Here is a 21892-nt window from a genome sequence, read left to right as displayed (position 1 = left end):
TTCTGTGTTTAAGTTTTTCTTTAAACAGCTACCTAATATTAATTTATTATGTCTTCAGTGAGTGTTTACTGACTACCTGCTGTCCAGCTGTGGACTCTGCACTAGGAGCTAGGTGAGTCTGAGCAAGTTATTCCACTTAACTTGTGCCTGAGTCTTTTCATCACTTGAAAGGGGATAATGTTAGTGCCCGATTCGCAGAGTTGTTGTTTGGATTAAATGAAGTAACAGGGACAAAACCCTAGAACAGAGACTAACACATAGTTAGCAACATTTAAGTGACTTTTGTTGCTAAAGGTGTTACTGCTGTTGTTCTTTTACTGTTACTTTCCCATGCAAGGCACTCAGCTAAATGTGTTGGAGAGCTTTTAAAAAGATATTACGGGGGGGGGATGGGAATGACTAAGCAGAGCACAGAGGATTTTCTGGGCAGTAAAAATATCCTATGATATTCTAATGGTAGATACATGTCATTATATATTTGTCCAAACTCAAAGACAGTACAACACCAAGAACGATTCCTAATGCAAACTGCAGACTTGGTGTGATTGTGATGTTTGGATGCAGGTGCAGCAATGGTAACAAATGCAGCCTTCTGCTGGGGGAATGTTACCAATAAGGGAAGCTGTGGGGGAGGGGGAGGAAGGAGCACACCAAATATCTCTGTCCCTTCCCCCCAGTTTTGCAGTAATCCTAAAAGTGCTCAAAAAATTGTCTTGAAGCACACATCATAATATCGATGTCTCACCCCTCAAAAAAGTCTGAAGTCACAGAAGTGACAAATGACACTATTAAATGGTAAAAGTAATAATGCCATGAGAGAGAAAAAGATAAGATGCTATGAACATTTAGAAAAAGAATTATTTGCATAAGTTTCCATTCTAGCCCTTTCCACACAATGTGATTTTTTTTTTAAAAAAACATGCTTTCTGTCCCTCCTACCCATCCCTAGTGGACTGAAAGTCACTTGGAAGATAAATGTATGGCTAATTCATCTTTCACTCACTTTGCCTTGCAAACAACATGATGTAAAGGAAAATTTCAATAAATCTTGATTTAACAGGAGTAAACATCACTAAGCTCAGGTTCAGATACTTATCATTTGACTGTGATCTGGGCATCCACATAGAGATGTCTGGAAAGAAGTGAGAAATAGCAATTAAAGTTTCTTAAGTAAAGGAAGGGCCTTGCACGGAGTCCTATACTTCAAGAAAATACTATAGTTGTCTGCAGGATTATCAAAAAGGCAAGAGGTCACTTAAATTTTCCAGTGTTATTGCAGTGTCAAGAAATTTAATCCAACATATTTTCAATTTTCCCTGAGTTTTAGATCTTTAATAAGATTCATAAAAGTTTTTTTTTTAAACCTACTTCAAGTTCATTATTGGGGTGGTACCACTTGGCTCATTATTAAAATAAAATAATGTTTGGACACTTGAAATGTGAGGCCATTTAGCAGATACTGAATTTTATGACTTCTTAGATAATACTCATGATGTAGATACTCTCAGAAAGAAGGACCTTGGCTAAGAAAATTTTATTACAGATTCTGTGACTGGTTTCCTATCCATCTAATCCTCTCCGTGAGGATTTGACTAAAATCTATAACCTTTGGAAAGTAATTTAGGGCAACAGTTCCCACTTACACAGAAAACAGAAATAATATATCAGCCCCCTCCAACCTGCAGGCACTGCAGAAGCTGTAGTTCAGGTAAAACATTCTCTCTAAATGCTATCTTGCCACACCACCTCCCCAAATTGAGATATTTGCAAAGTACTTTCCTATAATGCAAGGCAGTTATTTACTTCCTTTATTTCCTTCTTCTCCAGAAGCTCAGAGTAATTAAAATGGTATTTCCTATTTATTTCTGAAAAGACCTTGAGACATTTGTTTCTGGCCATTTGGGAATTAATACTCTGAATCCATTATGACAAACTACAACATAAAAGAAACACACAGTTGATAAAGCACAAAAAGTTTATTTTTTGAATTGCATTGCTAATCCAAAAAGGAAATGTGGAAAAATCCCCAAAAGTAAGAAGTACTGATGACGATGATAAGCTAAATGAAGAGCGATAAAGAGAGTAGAACCTAACCACGGAAAGGAAAATGGAAGTGAAACCATTAAGCAGCGAATTGGCATGTATATATAACACACACCTCTTACTTAACTGAGTAATAAACTGAATTCAATTCCAGCTGCAGCCAGTCCCCCCAAGTACTTTGGGAAGTTAGTTTACAATAGTTCCTTGCTCCAAGTACTGCACTTGTACATTTTCTTCCCATTTTGTTGAACAGGAGACAGCTGTTCCTAGGATTCCCCTTTAATTAAAGGAAATTACTTCCTTTCAACACTTGAGAAAGTAAGTTTTATTTTGTGGATTTGGGATCCTGAAAAATACCAAATACTTAGTAAAACTGGGGGACTGTAGGTTATTCACAAACATGAACTCTGTGGCTGCTGGCATTCCAGGGATCCTATCCCAATCAACCCTATTCAGAATTAAAAATCACGGCAAACCCCAAGCCTGCCTGCCAGCCTGAACCGGGTGACAGCTGAAACACTCCTTTCTGTGCCACAGAAAGGTGGCAAACGGCGGCGGCTGAGCCAGAGAAACTGCACTCTGCCCCCAGGCTGAGGGGCCAGGGACGCACCTGCCAGCCAGCAGCGACTCAAGAAAGCGAAAGGACTTCGGAACAGCGATGAGAGAAGAAGGGCTCACCCAGGCAAACTCCGCGACTCGCAAGCGCACCCCGCCCCCCCGCCGTCCCGCCACCCGGAGGCGGGGAGCCCGCCCGCAGAAAGTGAAACCGAGGAAACGCCGCGTCGGAGGCGGGGGGGGCGACATCAGCCCGCCGACGTCCGGCGCCGTCCTTCCGGGATAAGCGGGGGAGGCGGGGCGGAGGCGGGCTTGGGACTGGCTGAGGCTCCGGTGGGTGGGTGGGTTCAGACCAAGGGGACTGCGGGTCGGCGTGGGGCTCAGTGGGCTCGAACGAAGGACTCTCGGGCAGGGACTCGGCGCGGCGCCTTCTGACGGGTAGCAGGGCGGCCGGTCGCGGCTTCCCGGCCAGCCAGTGCCCTCCCCGCGCGGTCCCAGTCGGCTTCTCCTCGGATCCCCGCGGCCAGCGCCGCGGTGCGGGCCCGGCGCAGAGGCACCTGCTGCTGAGGGACCCCGCGGCCTGCCCAGGTGCTCACGATTGGGCTGATCTTCGCCAAACCGTGGAGCCTCTTCTGTAACCAAGGTAAGAAGGATGGAGCTGCCTAACGGCTGGCACCGGAGGAAGTGGGTCTGGCCGCCGAAGGGGACAGCTCGGGAGGCAGGGCTCTCTGTGGACACTAGCGTTCTGAGACGCAGAGAAGTGAGTGAGTTAGTCAAGAGGGTAGGGTAAGAACTCAGTATTTTAGGCTGGGAGTAGATGCTGCAGAGACGTGATGACGGGGAGAAATGGAGAGTAAGAAAAGGGGCATTTGGTCTCCCAAGAGCCAAACCAAGAATTTGGGGATTTTAGGGAAGGAAAGCGGAAAGCACCTAATGCTACCCGGAGGCACTTGCAGGGCCTTTTTCGTCTCTCGTTAAGCATCCTGAGTGTCCTGCCTGAGGATAAATGTCTGCCCCCAAACCTATCAACTTTTTAAAACTAGTGCTGCTTTGTTTTCTGCCCTGCTCTTGAAGCCCGTGCGCCTTCACGTTCTGTTGTTTCGCCTGCTCACCAGGACTCGGGAATATGTTGTCCTGTAGAGATTCACGGGGTTCCTGGAAATCTTCATTGCAAACAGATTATTCCTCTCTTCAGTGCTGGAAAACTGAATGCTTTTGCTTCCATGTACTATGTTGCTGGTCCGTAACTAGTCTAGAAGTGGTTCTGAGACATCTAAAACTTGCAAGTCCAAAGGGCTGAGAAGTTGTAAAACCTGTTGTGAGTCAGAGTGACTCAGATGTGATGCCTTCTGAAGAGAGAAAATTTACCCACAGAAAAAGGGCCAGCAATAGGTAAAGTTTTAGGCATTCTTTTAACAGAATGTTTTCTCAGTAATTGAAGCCAGTTTAAAAACTCAACTAGTTTCATTTTGCATTTAATGCCCAGGCCTAAAAAAAGGCAGTCTTTTATGGCCAATTTGTTACTGCTAATATGGTGTGGGTTTTTTTCCTGGACTTAATAAGTCATGAAGAGAATGAAATGGCTTTAGCTCACTTGTGCCGTAGATTGATAAGAATACTAAAATAGCCTTTTTTCAAGGTTACTAAAGATAGATACATACACATATACATTGCCTACCTTCCTTCCCTGACCACTCTTACCACCCCGACACTCAGTCTCTGTCTTTACCATTTTTCTGAGTAACAGTTATCCCTGTCATCATATAAGCTTATTTGTTTACTTGTCTTTTTCTTTCAATCAAAACTCACTGAGGCATGAACTTTGTCTTACTAACTGTTGTAGTCCCAATATAAAAAAACTTTCAATTTTTTGTTTTGTTTCTCAACATAAAAATTTTATGTTGAAGTAACACAGACATTCTTTTAAAAAAGTTATATAATTTTAAAGTCTGAAAGTGATGTATATTAGTCAAATGTCTTTAATGCCTTAGCCTTTTTTCCCTAGTATATAATTTGATATTTCTGGATAATGTGCATATATGGAAATTTTAAACAGTATAATTTGTCTTTTTTAAAAAAATGATGAAATATCAACATATAATATTTTACTTATTTCAGGTGTACTAATTATTTCTTATAGCAGAACAGAAAATACTTTGGCCCTTTTCCCTTATCACCCCTATATAGTGTTTTGGCTTAATCCACACTCTGTCTTTTCATTATTGTCACTATAAAGTTTAGTTACTGCTGTGCTGCAGTGTTCCCCTTTTTCCTACACCTTTTTTCCCCTAGAGTAACTAATATTTCATTGCCTTAGTTTTCTTTGTATGTTTGGTTAAGTCATTTCATGCTATACAGAAGCTCTCCTCCAAGTTTGTCCACACACCTCTCTGCCCGGTCAGTGTTTCATCCTGCTCCAAGTTGGACCTGTGTCCCTCTCCTGTGCCTGGTGCACAGCTGTTCTGGACATGTCCTTGCTATCATTCTAGGAGTTTCCCTTCCTTTTCTGTTTTATGAGAACTTATGTTTTTCTTGCTTTGCTCTTTGATGAAGCACATGCTTCAGACATTTGCTGCAAAGGTTTCCAAAGTGATCATTTTTCTGCAGTTTAAAATACTGAAAATGTTTTGGTCTGTCTTCCCTTTTGATTTATAATTGGGCTAGATACAGAATTCTGAGTTGGGAAAATGTTTCTTTCAGAAGTTTGAAGATGTTGTCGTTGTCCTCCAGCTCCTAGTATTGTTGTTAACACCAGTATTTTGCGATTTTTTTCTTAGGCTTTCTACTAGATTTTAGAATCTTTCATTTATCCTTGGCATTTTTAAATTTGAAAGAATTGTGCCCTGTTATGTAATTTTTTGATTCATTGTGCTAGGCTTTCTGCACCTTTTTAACACATAGTTGCATTTTTTTCCATTCTAGGAATTTTTTTTTTACTGTTTAGAATTTCTACTTTCCTGGGAATCTTGTTGGTCATATGGTAGTAAATTGATTATCAGATATTCTTTTCCATTTTACTTTCACTTTTTTTAAAAAAAAATATGTTTCTGGGATATTTCCTTTGTCTTCCAAATCTTTTGAATATTTGGTTCAGCTATCTTATTTTTAGTTTATAAATGCTTTTTCTTATTTGCTGTTTTTTAAAATTCTTGTGGTATTGCTTCATAATGCTATGTCTTTTAAGTGTCTTAAGTTTTTTTTTCCCTTCTGTTTCTATTTTTATATTAGCTCTTCACTGGAAACTTTCCTGATAGATCTATTGGAAATAATTCTGTTGCATGAATATACTATGGCTTGTTTCTTCGTTTGCATCATAATAGGTTGTAGTAAGTGAAACTGTTATATTTTCCAAAGTGATTATACCATTTCTGTACTTCGACCAGCAACATTTGACATTTCTAGTTATTCCACATCTCTACTGACATGTGGTGTTGCCAGTAACCTAATGTCAGTCAGCCTGCTGGGTGTGCAGTGGTACCTCACTTTGATTTCACTTTGCATTTCTTTGATGACTTTTGGGTGTTAAACACTTCTTCATGTGCTAATTGGCCATTTGTGTACCTTCTTTTGCAGCATGTTCAAATCCTTTCCCCATTTTTTTGTTTTGGGGTTTTTTGTTTGTTTTTTGGTCAAAAAACCATTTATATTTATATATTCTGGAATTGAGTCTTTTATAAGCTACATTTTGTGAATATCCCCCTTTTCCTCTACCATGGCTTCCCTATTCAGTGTCTTTTTTTTTTTTTTCCATATTCATTGTTTTAATGGGGATTTTTGCCAATGGAGTTTTTTGTTTGTTTGTTTGTTTTAACATTTTTGAATGAAAATTTTTTATTTTGGTGAAGCTTTAGCTTTTATGCTTAGGCCCATGAGCCATCTAAAATTATTTTGGGGGTTATGTGGGTAGGTGTTGTGATTTATTAATTTTTTAGAAGAATATCTGCTTGTCCCAGTATAATTTACTGAAGATTTTTCTTTCCCTGTGGATTACTTTGGAGTCTGTTGAAACTCAAATGATTTAAAAAAATTTTTTTATTTAAGTATAGTCAGCTTACAATGTTTTATCCATTTCTGGTGTACAGCATAATGTTCTAGTTATACGTATACATACATATATTCCTTCTTATTTTTTTCCTTATAGATTATTACAAGATATTGAATATAGTTCCCTGTGCTTTTAAGTAGAAACTTGTGTGTGTATTTTATATGTTGTAGACAGTATCCGCAAATCTGGAACTCTCAATTTATCCCTTCCCACCCACATCCTGCCCTGGTAACCATAAGTTTGTTTTCTCTGAGTCAGTTTCTGTTTTGTAAATGAGTTCATTTGTGTCTTTGATTTTTATCTCTAGACTTTGTCTTCTCCTGCAATGACTTCAGGTACATTTTGGAAGTAGTTTCTCCCCATTTTGTGTTGTTAATCTTTTCAAAGAAGAGATTTTTCCCTCTATTGTCTTTTCCTAATTCTTGTTATTTACTTCCTTCTACTTACTTTTGGTTTACTTTACTCCCCTCTTCCCTTCTTCTTAAGGGTTGGGTGTATGGCATTGTTTTTGCTTATTTTTCCTTTCATCTGTAAACATCTTAAAGCTGTAACTGTTCTGTTAATTACTGCTTCTGCTTTACTCCACAGGTTTTAACATGTTATATTTCATTTAGTTTGAAACATGAAAAAATTTGATTTCTTCCTTGACCTATGGTATCTTTACAAGTATTGTTATAGGTTTCCAAATATTTGTTTTCGTGATGCAGGGAAAAACGTATCGGGGGGTGTGAGGAGGGTCCTCGGTTGAGCCCTTGGGACCTGCCTGGCCAGGACTGGATTCTTGGCTTCAAGCAGGAAAGAATTAAAGAGCGACCCACAGTTGAGTTAAGGTAGATTTGTTTAGAGAGATACATACTGCAAAAAGTGTAGGCTGTTCACCGAGAGAAAGGCCACAAGGTGTGTGGGTTGCGTGCTTTGGTTAAAGTAAGAGTAGGTACGCACTCCCTAGACAGTGCGGGCCGTCTCTGAAGAGGAGGGAGCCAGAGGGGGCAATGAGGTGCCATGTGGCCAGTTTTTATGTGCTCCTTAGCTTCATAAGTTCACTGGTGGGAGGACCATCCTAACTACCCTGGGGAATGGGCTGGGATTCCTGGGAATTTGGCCACTGCCCACTCTTTGACCTTTTACAATTAGCCTTGGAGCTGTCTTGGTGCCTGTGGGTGTGTTATTCATGTTATTCATGTTAATATATTACAGTGAGGATATAATGAAGCTCAAGGTCTACTCGAAGCCAAACCTTCCACTATCTTGAGCCTCAAGGCCTAATGGGAATTGAACTTATGCCATTCTGGTGTTAATTGCTGTCATTCCTTGAATGGCTGTGCCCTGCCCTCTTCCCTCCTGTCTCAGTCAGAAGCATACTCTGTAAGCTGTCCTTTTTTTTTTTTTCCAAATTTATTGGGACTTTTATAGTTCATCAAAATAGTCTGTTTGGTATATGTACCATTTGCACTTGAACGTGTATTCTGTATGCAATGTTCTATGCATGTTTCTTTAAGGTGTTAATTTTCTTTATATATTTTATATCTAATGTGTATCTCTTCTAGAGAGCGTATTTTGGGATCTTGTTTATTTTATCTAGGGTGAAATTCTCTTTTAATTGGAATGTTGACCCAATTTATTGATATGGTTGGATTTATGATATGATTAGATGTTAAGGTATGTTGTTGTATCATTTGTTTTCTGTTTTTTCCCATCTCTGTTTTGTTTTGTTATTACTCTATTCCTCTTTTCCCACTTTCTTGTGGGTTAACTATGATTTCTTTAGAAGAATTCTATTTTAATTTATTTTTTGCCTTTTTAAAAATTCCATTTTGCATAATTTTGATGGTCCTTCTAGGCAACATACATTCTTAACTTTTTGCAGCCTAAGGCAACTAAGGGTTAGTAATCCTAATGCTTGGAAGTTTTAAGAATCTTTAAACTGTATATGGAGTTGTACTCTCCCCTCCTCTAGTCCTTTATACAGGTTATGTGTTTGTATTGTGTCTACGTGTGTTGTAAGTTGCAGAATACAGTGTTATAATTTTTGCCATAGACAATCACGTTCTTTAAAGAGAGTAAATTTTTCTTATATTTACCCACATTACTATTTTTCATGTTTTGAATTTCCATTTTGTATAATTGCCCTTCAAGCTGAAAAACTACCATTTTTATAGTGTGGTTTTATCTGAAAATATAAATGTCCAAAGTGACCACATGAGAACTTGTCTGTGAATTATGGCCCCTTTTTTTGACTGATGCGTATGGACACTTTAGGGTAGGAATATCAGCTAATACTTGATGAGGTGTATAATCAGAATTTTGACATTCTTCAGAGGTTAACAAGAGCAGCAGGGTTCTGCTGTGAATTGTGTCAGATCATTCACCACAAATCAGCTGATTGTGTGAAGGTTTATGTGACTTCCTTACATACCCTGTTGAGGTTCACTGGTAGCTTTTTAAGCATTCTGCCCTGGGGAGGAGGAATCTTCAAAATATTCTGTATAGATAGGTTCAAATCTAGAAAAGAAGATATCTGGACTGTTCTAAGGAGGTTTCAGAACATCTCCCACTTAACAGACTAATTAGACAGGCATTAAAACTCCTTAAGAAAGAATTGGCTTGTTTTTAGTGCATAGCAGCAGAACGGAGAAGGGAACTGAAGAGATGTTTTGTTTTTATTTTCTTTTGTAATTGCTTATTTATCCATAAATTAATGGAAGGTGTGAAAACTGGTTGAAACTACGTGCCTTGTTATTGACAGGGAAAACTTCAGTTTTATGCTTTCAGTTGCATTTTTTTTTTTTTTTTTTTTTAGTGAAAAAAAAATTTTGGTACCTGTAAGTGGGGAAAACATCCAGGTGTTTGGATTTAAAAACTTGATAAAAAGCTAATTTGATTGGTAGAGGGCAAACAGGTGTGTAAAACATTTTATTCCTTTGTACTTAACATTTTAAGTCTTTAATGTCTTGGCTTTTCCCCCCAAACTCAGTATAAGTGATGCAGTCCTCTTGTGCTTCTCTAACTCATCTCCCACATTCTTTTATTTATAAAGATGGGAAAGAATATCATACTAGATTGTCTTACTTAAGGCAGGTAGCCTTGACATCATAAAGCTCTCTTTCCATATCTTAATCCAGGCATAAATATCCAGTGAATGATTCTCATTAGAGAGCTAACTAATAATCATTGTTGAAAGCACGTAATTGAAGTATGCAGCAATGTTAACTCTTTATGGTTTGCTTTCTCTTTGTAGAACACAAAGTAATCATAGTGGGACTGGATAACGCAGGGAAGACCACCATTCTTTATCAATTGTAAGTATGTGGGTTTAATTAAGGTTTTTGTTATTTTAGTTATTGGAGCTAATTTTGTATAATTAGAATGAGATACCATTATAGTGGGAAAACTTAAGACACGTGGTTTTGTCTTCTAGCAGACACAAAATTTATTAAAAAGTGAATAGGGTAAACTGTTGTATGTTTGCTACAGCCTTCAAAAACATGCGTCTTTTTCCAGCCTTGAAAGAAAGAATTAATATTAAACTAAAACTAAGTGAAGCACACATTCTCACGCTGGAATGAAGGGATAAAGTGCGTTTCACTTAGGTCTTCCCACTCTGAGCTGCATGTGGCCAGACAGATGCCTATCTAGGAAGTTTCTGCTACTCTCCTGCCTAATAGCTCTGGAAGTTTTAAACATTTCCAGACGTGGCAACTCACCAGAAATGAAGATCGCCCCTGAAAATAACTGCGTTAGTAGCTTGCAATAGGAAGAGGCTTGAGCCTTTTAGAGAAATACTTTAATACTTTAAGGAAATTTTAACAGGCCATCAATCCCCTTGTCAGATGACCTCCCATTATCTTCGGTTCCAAAGAAATGATCCTTGTTAAGCAATGGAAATGAATCTGTGTCCCTGCGTTGTAACGAATAGTTACTAAATGCCGCGCACCATCGTGTGGCTCTTAACCTCTCCGCGCCGCATCTTAAGTGTAGCAGCTGAGAGCTTTCACTTAAGCAGTTCTTAATGTATTTTCGGCTATTTTGCTAAAAAGCTACCAACTTCTGGCTTGTTGTTTCAGAGTTTAATAACCACTTGGTTTTTTTTTAAACATTCATTCATTGGCCGTGATGTATTTTAATATGACTTAAGCTTTAGACATCACATCACATTTCAGAAACCTGCCATCACTGTTGAAGTAATTTTGCACATAGCTTCAAAATATGTATGTACATATATATAAAACCCAAGAGAGAGTTATAAGCTTTTCCACCACAGTACTGATGTGTTATAGGTAAATATGTATTTGTTGAATTAATTAGTGTAGCTTCACTGGTGATTCTGATAATACATGTGATAGGAGCATCAGCATTCTAATACGTACATTTTCATTTGCCCAAGGTGTTTTCAAGACTGCAGTTTCAGTTAATAGGCATGCAGTAATTTTTATGCCTCAGCTGGGTCTGTTTTCTCACATAAATAGTCTTCAGAATTACAGACAGCCTACTGTGCAACGGTGACTACTTTGCAAGTCGACGACAGTCACCTGGAAACCTGCTCTTTCAGGATGGGGCATTGGATCTGCTCTAGCCAGTAACAGGGCACGGGGGCTACTGGAATTTTGGCCACAGAGATGCAACTTCTCCTCACAGTTGCCTTCTATCCAGATCAAGCCTGTAGTTTACTCCATTAAAAGAACAAAAAAACCAGCCTTCCTTCAGGATTTGTTCTGTCTAGGTATTTGCACAAATGTTCTCCTGGGGTTCCATTTCTGTTGCTAGTGGTTACCATCACTGATGCAAGTAAGGAAGGTTGATTCATATAAAAGTACAGGGAAAATGTGCTTCAGGTTCTCGGGATTGACAAGAGCTTTTATGGTGTCTGTCTTTTAACAGCTTAATGAACAAAGTGGTTCATACATCTCCAACCACAGGAAGCAATGTTGAAGAAACAGTCATGAAGAACACTCATTTTCTCACGTGGGATATTGGTGGTCAGGAGTCCCTGCGGTCATCGTGGAACACATATTACACAAACACCGAGGTACGCTACAGGTACTTCTGAAGTTGAATGAAAACAACCAAGGGGTAAACCCAGAAAACAGACTGGACATAAGGCATAGCGACATCTGCCTTTCAATAAGATTCTCTTTTGTGAGGAATGTGAGGCCCTCAAGTAGAATAGAAAGGCAGGCAGGAGGAGTAACGGGTGCTGTCATCAGTGGAGTGCTTCCTGTAGTCAGGCTCGCTCTCGGTGGCCCCTCAGGGTGATAGTGTTAGAGCTCCATTGTTGGAGAAATTGGACACTGGAATAAACTCTGTAACCTTTCCCAACTTTATAAGAGACCCTCGTTAGGGGAGGAATAAAATATAAGTGTAATTTAATACAGAATTTTTAAGTAATATGAAATTGAGCATTCACAATTTTGGGAGGATTTTGTTTTAATTGAAAAGCAAATGGATATGCAGGCCAGCCCCTCCCCAGTGTTCTCTTGTCATATATTTTATTTTCCTGGTTCACAGTCAACCTGGACAACAAATCTGGAATATCTTCTACTTTTGTTTTTATTTCTTACAGGCAGGTTTGTTGTTTGTTTGTTTGTTTGTTTGTTTTAAACTGTGCAGTGTGATTGAGAGAGGTTTGTCCTTGGGAATACTAAAGCCCATTTGGGTCTATAATTTTTCTTTGCAAAGAGGTACACAAAATTAATTATTTTTTCTAAATGGAAGCCTCTTAAAACTTGAATGTTTTTTGAGGGGTGGGAGTGCAGAGGAGGTGGAGTACTGATGCAAGGAATTTTGTGTGAATAAATTGCCTTTAAAAAAAGAACCATGTATTCCTCTAGGTTTATATTGTAACAGCATATGTGTATGTGCATATATAGTCCAGGACAGTACAGGAGTGGTCACACCAAGATGGCACAGTCATAGATGTTCAGCAGATGTGGGAGCACTCAGTTTTTTGGTTTTTTTTTTTTTTTTTTTTTTTTTTTTTTTTTTTAGTTTGCAGGGGGAAGATAAGTTGGGAAGCTAAAATTTATGGTTATAGGTTAGTTTAATGTATCTTTCTGCAGTAAAATAACATTCCAAAACTAAAATTTGTTAGAGAGTAAGGAAAGAACAACATTGCAGCATAGCTGTTGGAATGTTTTCAAAGCTGATGGTTAGCTCCAAGAGTGAAAAGGACATTTATCTTTGGTGAATAGATAAAAGTTGTTTCTGGCTGATCCACGTATATTTATAGCATTACTAAGTGGTAGTTTTTGAAATTGCTGGAACTTTAGAAGACTTTGCGTGGATCCAGAAAGAGGCACATTATTACTGATGCCATTTGCAGGAAATGTTCTTTAAATAAACCATTTCTACAAGAATATCAAAATTACTGCAAAGAAGTTTTGGCCTCTGATGTAAGCCCACCAGCATAGCACATGGCACTTGCAGTCAGACTCTTGTAGGGCTCTCGTATGTGTGGTGGTTCTCCCATCGCCTTGTTCACCCTGGTCTTGCTTCTTCAATTCTTTACATGGAGGGATCGTTCAAAAGCTGAAATGTCTCCATTTTAATACAGCGAGTCAAAGTTGTTGATTAATTCCTGACACCTTCCTCTCATTAATTTATAGTTACCTCCCCATAAGAAAGTTTGCCATGTTTCTTATATTTATCCTTTCTATTTTCTTTTCTTTTATCATTCTCAGCCCTTTCTCAGTTTATATTCAGGTTCCTATAGTTGTCTCTTTCCCTAATTTTAAAGCCATCTGAATAATCTGATTCTACCCTACCTGTCTCAATTTCTTTTACATCACTTCTCTTCTATAACTCTTGAAACCAGTTCATGTCACTTCTTAGCTTTTTCTTCTGCATAAGATGTTCCATTTAGGGGCCCTTTATCACTTTATCTTCTTATTTTTCTTATCAAAGATACATTATTTTTAATGTATTACCTTCACCTTTTTTCATGCACACCATTACCAATAGCTTTCTCCTGTTCTCTTTGCACTGCTTTAATTTCATCTGCATCTTTAGTATGTTACTAACACCCAAGTATATTTCTACTTAGCACATTTTTCTTGCCCTTTTATTGTTGATATTGTCATGTAAAAATGTCTTATTTGTTAGTTTTTTTAAACGTGTTTCTTTTTTTTCTTTCAAACTAGCCTCTTTCTAAAACATAATTATCAATTGCTTGAATGAGTACAGAGTACTTTTAAGTTTTAGTGAAGGTTACTTAAATTACTGTGACTTTTTTTAAAAAATTACTTTTTATTACCTGCATTTTAAAATAAATCTTAGTACATATTAGGGTATATTATACATTCAAGCATCACCATTTGAAAATAAACTTGGGCATGGTTTTTATTTGTTGAATTATGAGTTATTTTTTTTTTATTAACATTTGGATTTTGCTGCTTGATGTGATTCAGTATAATGTAAACTCCTGATGATGAAAACGCAGTAGACCATTTTATAGTGATGATGATGCCATCACTGAAAATACTTCTAGCACTTAGAATAGTTTTGCAGAGCACCTCACATCCCCTTCAATTTTCTTTTCTTTTTTTTTTTTTTTTTCACTTCTAGTTCATCATTCTTGTGGTCGACAGCATTGACGGGGAACGACTAGCTATTACAAAAGAAGAATTATACAGAATGTTGGCTCATGAGGTAAATTTTGAAAGCAAACATAAAATAAATGGAGTAAGGTATCCATATACAGGTTTTGCTTTTTTACAATGATTAATGTCCTCTGCTGTCAGTTATTTTATTGTTAACAATGTTTCATATATTAAATTGATGAAAGCTTTCAAGTCAAAATTTTTAGTGCTTTATTAAACTTAATAAAGCTTACCATTTTAATTTGGAGATTAATACCATTATTGAAAATATTTTTCAAACTACTTAGGCATACCTTAAAAAGTCTGATAAATTGAGACAAGAAAGAGGAAAATGTAAGTGTTTTTCCCCCTAGAGTTTATTAAAGCTGAAAATTCTTTAGTGACTAATTTGGGGTCATTTTTTGAAATAGTTCTTATATACAAAGGACTTAGATAATAAAATACATTCATGTACCCACCAGTCAACATAAGATACGAAATCTTAGACCTCTCCAATCTGATTTCCTTCCCTTGTCTTCAGAGAATTGTAAAAGAATTCTCCCATCCTAAAGGTAGTGATCATTACTCCTGTGTGTATTTTTATACTTTTATTACTTTTTTTTTATATACCTATCAGTTCTATAGAATATAATATTCCATGTTGATAAAGCAACTTTATATGGTGGTATTCTGTGTGTGTTTGTGTGTGTGTAATCTTTGTGTATCTTTGTTCTTAGGAAAGATAGGCACACATGGAACATAATGTATATTCATACTGTGGAATACTATGTAGTTGTTAAAAGGAATGAACTAAAGCTGTATGGCAGGATTATTGCATTGGTAATGTGTCCTTCTCAATGTATCATTTAAGAGGTACATAATGTCATTCTGTCCTATTATTAGTGATGTTACCTTTGATCACTTAGTTTGGGTGGTGTTTGCCAAGTTATTCCACTGTAGTTTTTTGTTTATAATTAATATTCAATCTGTTGGATAGGTAGTCTAATTTTCTTGATCAGTCTTGCCAGAAATCCTCTATATTATATATTTATTTGTTTTATTTATTCTGACTATCTTTGTTTTTTTTCTCTTAATTCTACTCATTGGGGTCTTAGTTTGCTGTTCTTCTAATTTCTGGAGATACATGTTTAGATGATTCACTTTAAGAATTTCTTTTTTCTATTTGCATTTAAGCCTGTAAATTTTCCTCTATATATGGCTTTAGTTGCATCCTACAAGTTTTGATAAGAGGGGTAGATAGACACTAAGGAATATAGGGACTTATAGAGTATTATAATAATCTTTTTTTCCCAAATGTGATTGGGAACTACTAGAGGGATTTGAGAACAGAAGTCATATTACATCAGTTGGATATGATGTGCTTAGTGGAAGAAGAAGGAAAGCAGGTGACCAATTTGAGAGCTATGGCAGTAGTACAACAGTGTACCTTAGACTGTGATAGAAATGGTGGTGATAAATGATCAGGTGTCTTTATACATTTTAAAGAACAAGTTGACCATGCTTGCTAATGCAGTGTAAGTTGAGTAAGATGAAAAAAATTAAACTGTTGGCTTAACCTATTCATAAAAGATGGTTACATTTACTGAGATGGGTTAAGCTGGAGCATGAATGAGTCTAGAAATGGGAATTTAAAGTTATCTTTGGGCATGTTATGGTTGAGATACTTATTACATATTTACATGAAGATTTCAACTAGGCAATTAGATGATTAATGGGGAGCTCAGGGGTAAGATAAAAGCTAAGAGTAATATACATCAAGAGCAACAGTAAAATATATAATATTTATATGTTATATATGATACAATAATAATATAATATATATAATGCTTTACATCAAAGGCATCAATAAATTGAAAAGGCAACCTATGGAATAGAAGAAAGTACTTGTAAATCGTATATCTGATAAGGGGTTAATATCCAGAATATATAAAGAATTCTTACACTTCAAAAACAACCACATCAAACAACTTAATTTAAACAATGAGGAAAGGATTTTAATGGATATTCTTCAAAAAACATATACAAATGGCTAGCAAACACAGGAAAATATGCTCAACATCACTAGCCATTAGGGAAATGCAAATCCAAACCACAATGAAATATCACCTCATACCCATTCGGGTGGCTACTGTTAAAAAAAACCAGAAAATAACAAGAACTGGTGAGGATATGGAGAAACTGAAACTCTTGTGTTGGTGGAATGTAAAGTGGTGCAGCCTCCATGAGAAAGAGTATGGTGGCTCCTCAAAAAATTAAAAATAAAATTACCATGTGATCCAGCACTTCCATTTCTGGATATGTATTCAAAAGAATTGAAAGCAGCAACTCAAACAGATATTTGTATACCCATGTTCTTAGCAGCATTATGCACAGTAGCCGAGAGGTGGAGGCAACCTAGTCTCCATCAACAGATGGATGAATCAGTAAATAAAATGTGTATATCTGTGTGCATATATATAATGGAATATTATTCAGCCTTGAAAATGAACTAAATCCTGACACAAGCTACAACATGAATGAACTTTGAGGATGTTTTGCTGAGTGAGATAAGCCAGTTACAAAAGAACAGCAACAAATACTGTATGATTCCAGTGTCTAGCATGGTCAATCCATAGAAACAAAGCAGTATGGTGGTTGCCAGGAACTGGAGGAGGGAAGAATGGAGAGTTATTAATGGATACAGAGTTTCAGTTCTGCAAGATGACAAAGTTCTGGAGATTCATTGCCCAACAACGTGAACATACTTAAAACTACTGAGTTGTACACTTGAAAGTGGGTAAGATGGTAAATTTTATCTTAACATGTATTTTACCACAATTAAAAAACTATTTTTTTCAAAGTTAGAGGTAGAAATTTAAGATTTAGCAGTATATGACTGATGTTTAGTAGGAGTGTGTATTGAGGGCTGGCCAGAGCCTGAGTTCTGGGACATTACATTTAGAGGTTAGGAATTGGAGGAGAATGCATTAAGATGGATTGAATACCAGTAGAGAAGTAGGAGGATAATCAGGAAATTATGGCATACAGGAAGGAAAGGGATTGATTGGTTGTGTCAGATGCTGCTAATGAGTCAGGTAGAATAACAACTGACAATTGAGTACTGATTTTGGTTAATTTTGTTACTGCCTTTAGTTGGAAATGTTTCAAAGGAGTTATGGGAGTTGAAATATGTACTGAAGTGGATTATACAGAAAATGACTATCATATAGTCATTTGATACAAGACAAAGTCAGGGAAAGGATTGTCTTTTCAATAAAATGTGCTAATATCTCTTGAAAAGTAGGAATCTTGATTTCTACTTCACACTAGGTGGATTATAGATCTAAATATGAAAGGTAAAATAGTAAAAGCTTCAAGAAGACAATACGGGTATATTTTCATGACCTTAGGATTAGACTACCTTAAAATTAAGAACTTCTCTTTATCAGAACTTAGTACTAAGAGAGTGAAAGGACAAGTCCCAGGGTGGGAGAAGATATTTGCATTATGTATGTTGGTTATATCCAGAATAAATTTAGAATTCCTACAAATCAAAAAGAAGAATACAATCCAGAGATGAACAAATGTCTCTTAACTGAAGAGCAGATAAACATAATTTGGTATATCTGTGCAGTGGAATATTACACAGCTATAAAAAGGAATGAAGTACTGATATGTGCTACAACATTATTGAAACTTGAACACATTATACTGAGTGAGAACAGACACAAAGCATCATGTATTGTATGATTCCATTTGTATGAAATGTCTAGATAAATTCATAGAGACATAAAGCAGATTAGTGGTTGCCAGGGACTCGGGGGAAAGAGAAAAGAAAATGACTGTGGGTGTGGGATTTCTTTTTGACATGATAAAAATGCTGTGGATTTAGTGGTCTTGTACAACATTGGGAATATAGTACAAGTTACTGAATTGTAATACTTCAAAATGTATAAAATGGATTTTATGGTATATGAACTTTACCGCCAAAAAACTTAATAAAATTGGACAAAAATTAATAAAATTATGAAAGACATCCAGTTGGCCAACAAACATATGGAAAAGTGTTGAACATCATTTGTCATCAGGGAACTGCAAGTTAAACTACAATACAGTATCACAACACATCTGCCAGGACACCTGAAGAAGAGTAACAATCACGAGTGTTGGTGAGGATGTGAGGAACAGGAACTCTTTTCGAGTTTGATGAACTTGTAAGTTAGAACACTTTTGGATAGTGTCAACTAACACTGAACAAATGCATATGCTCTGATGCAGCAATTTCACTCCTAGGTATATACACCTAGCAAAAAGTAGTCCTATTTCCACTAAAAGAAACGTGCAAAGAATGCTCATAGCAGTACTAATCATAATAGCCCTAAACTGGAAACATCCCAAAGTCCATCATTAGGAAAATGGAAAAATAAATTGTGTTAGAATAGAATGCTTTATTTAGTTGTCACTCTCAAACTTTCTTTTCTGAAACAGCCTCTGAAAAGCTCTAATATAGGAAAGACTTTGGAATGTCCTAGTTGTTAAAAGGAAGTTAATGGTGTAACACATTTATTCCTTAATAAAAAGGAATTGGACTCAAAAAGAGGTCTTATAGGTAATCAGAGGCCTTGTATAAGGCTCATGTGGATTTTTAAAATTTCAGTTCAATGGGAAACTGTTTTAGTTTGGATATAGGTTTGGCTGCATCTGATAAATATATGCAAAATAATTGTAGTTTAAACTATATATATAGAAATTCAATTTTCTCTTGCATTGAAATCCAGGCTGGAGTGGCAGCTCTGCTCTGCAAAACCATCACATCCACGTTGCAGCTGGCTTTGCTGAGGAAGTGGCAGAATAACAGATACAGGGCATGGGCCAGCTGACCCTTTAAGTTCTCAGAGGGTACTACACAATACTCCTGCATTTCTTTAGGTAGAATCCAGTTACATGGCATATTCTGCTGCAAAGGCAGCCTGTTCTCAACTAAAAACCATAGATTCAATCAACATACAAAAGGAGACTAAGGCATTTTGGGACAACTAGTAGTCTCCCATCACATAATCTTTGGCCTGGTGGAGCTTTTTAAACATATAGATCTTGTAGATTCTGATTCAGTTGATCTATAATGTTTTGTAAACATCCATAATTGCAACAGACTCCCAAGGTGATTTTGAAGTAGATGAAAATTTCAGGACCACTGACTTGTTAATTAACTCCCTCACTTTCTCTCATGAGCTCTTCATTTCTCTGCATCTCCTTGTCCTTTTTTCACTCAGTTTCATGATAGTATTTGAGAGCTCCCCAAGGCTTTCATTTGTTATGTAAATTTTTTTCAATTCTCTCTCTTTCTACTAGAGATATTTTATTTCACTGGTAATACAAAACCAGCAATTAAAATGTGTTTCTTATCTTTCAGACTAGGTTTCCAGGTGTGAGCCCAAGAAGTTATCTCCAAAAAGGTATTTATGAGACAGAATCATCCCAATGGGTTGTCATGGAACCATTTTAAAGCCATAACCCAGAGAAATCCATTTTCAGAGATACTTGGGAATGCAAAAGTCAATTTGAGAGACAACAGGGACAGCAGGAGGGCTATTTCAGGCAATTTATTATCAGCCATGAACACATGCCCATTTTTAGCCAACATGCTTTATTCGCTCAGGAATTTTATACTAGTGAGAAAAGCTTTGAATGTAAAGAATTTAGAAAAAACTTCAATTGCCATTTATTCTTTAGTCATCACAAAAGAACTCATTCTAAAGAAAAACTTTCTGAATGTAAGGAAAGTGTAGAAATTGTTGGTACATTATACCTTACTAAAAAACAGAGAATTCAATATAGTAACAAGTGCAATGAATGTAAAGAATACTGGAAGGCTTTTATTCATTGCTCACAACCTAAACATTTGAGAATCTACAACGGTGAAAAACTCTATGAATGTAAAGAATGTGGGAAGACCTTTAATTATGGCTCAGGACTTATTCTACATCTTTTTATAATTTCAATCTCTTTATTAATGGTTAATCTTTGATGAAGCATTGTCACTGTATTTTTCTTAGCTTCATTAATCTGTGATTTTCTTTAGCTGTTGAACATAATTTTAATGACTGGTTTGATATCCTTGTCTGTTCAATGTGATATCTGGGCTCTTTCAAGTCTGTTTCTTTTACTTGCTTTTCCTCTGTGTATGGGTCTTACTTTCCTATTTCTTTATATGTCTCATTTTTAAAAATTTTTTTTAAACATTTTTTATTGATTTATAATCATTTTACAATGTTGTGTCAAATTCCCATGTAGAGCACAATTTTTCAGTTATAATAGTTTTTTTTTGTTGTTGAAAATAGACATTTTGGTAATATATTTTAGCAACCCTGGATACTGATTTCCCCACCCTCCTTTCTAAATGTTGATAATTTGTGGCCCTCTATCTAACTCAGAGTCTTTTTTATTTTACAGTTGTAAATAGAGTGATGTTGTCTTATAGCCCTTCAAAAGGGATAGGAATAAAGTATTCAGGGACACTGTTCATTAGGAACTGTACCACAGAGTTCCATGTAAGTTTTTTCCTGTAAGCCTGAGGATCAGAATCTCTTGCTCACTGAGGCACAGGCAGCAGCACCAGCAAAGGTGTCTTAGCAAAGGGTCTTAGGAAACCATCTGGTTTTAGGAAAGTAGACTTAGCATGCCATGTGGTGACTGCACTTCCTTCAAGAAGCAATCACCCAGTGGACCTGAATATTGCACAGGATATCAGTCTTCTTCTTAGTGCACTTTAGAATAGGGGCCAGTACCTAGTTGAAACACACAACTAGTGATCACAGAGTACGAGTCATTCTCCTGAGCATAGCACAGTAATGACTTATGCTTGGAATTGAGACATATGATTCACTCTGAGATAGATAGATTTGGGCCAAGACACATGCATGACCCAGAGCTGCTTTAAGGGAGACTTCAATCTCATTCTTCTAAATGCCAATTATAAAAACTTCTGACTTAGGTCAGTTTCTAACACAGGTTTGGTAGGACTCGGCAAGTACAGCACAAAGCAGCCAAGCTCAAAGCAAAAACTCTCTAGCAGGCAGAAGTATAGGTCAAACAGCATGCCTTCCAGCTGGCAGCAACTCAAAATTCACAGTTGCCAAAGGCAGCAGGGCTAGTTAGCAAGCCAAAGCATGAGAGGAAAGAACCCTGATTGTGATGGTCATTGTGTAGACACTTGGCTCAGATTTTTGCAACCACCCTACAGATGTGGGATAGACCCTCAAACCAAAATTTGGTTTGGATGTCAAGACTGATGTTACCACACATGCACCAAGAGGGTATGGAAAGGTTTATTACTCACATAGTGAGATTTTTCCGGGGGAAACAAGGTAGATTCCCAAGCAGGTCTCAGAATGGGTTGAGAGATCATGGAGGGGAAAGTGGCTGGAGTTTTTATTGGGCTCAGAAAGTGGAGCTGTGTAAGGGTTCCCAGGCACAGGCAGGGGCTTGTGTGATTTAAACTTCCCACCTCTACAAAGGAGGGGACACCCAGCAAACATCGAAAATGGAGTCAGATTCTTTATTATGCTGTATTATATGCTATTGTGTAACAAACTACCACAGATTTTGTGGGACAACACACAGTTGTTATCTCAGTTTCCAAGGTTCATGAATCTGAGCACAGCTTTGCTGGGTC

General features: G+C 37.1%; 2 protein-coding genes across 7 annotated transcripts in view; one reads left to right on the top strand and one right to left on the bottom strand.

Moving 5' to 3' along the window:
- The window catches only part of LOC116666048 (translation initiation factor IF-2-like), a 407644-nt gene that overhangs the window by 49747 nt on the left and 336005 nt on the right, over positions 1-21892 (bottom strand). The window lies entirely within an intron of this gene.
- The window catches only part of ZNF529 (zinc finger protein 529), a 94603-nt gene continuing 75619 nt past the window's right edge, over positions 2909-21892 (top strand). Inside the window, exons 1-5 of one of the 6 annotated variants that reach the window (XM_032487986.1) lie at positions 2925-3241; positions 9882-9942; positions 11522-11669; positions 14204-14287; positions 19631-19673. In XM_032487986.1, coding sequence (XP_032343877.1) covers positions 11526-11669; positions 14204-14287; positions 19631-19673 — 271 coding nt within the window. In that variant the 5' untranslated portion in view covers positions 2925-3241; positions 9882-9942; positions 11522-11525. Of the gene's footprint in view, positions 3242-9881; positions 9943-11521; positions 11681-14203; positions 14288-19630; positions 19674-21892 lie in introns of those variants that run through there. The other 5 variants (XM_032487985.1, XM_032487993.1, XM_032487987.1 and 2 more) reach the window with 5 other exon arrangements.

The sequence above is a fragment of the Camelus ferus genome, chromosome 9 (assembly GCF_009834535.1).
Source record: "Camelus ferus isolate YT-003-E chromosome 9, BCGSAC_Cfer_1.0, whole genome shotgun sequence".
Lineage (NCBI taxonomy): Eukaryota > Metazoa > Chordata > Mammalia > Artiodactyla > Camelidae > Camelus > Camelus ferus.
Note: the sequence above shows the minus strand (reverse complement) of the source record. Positions and strands in the feature narration are given on the sequence as shown.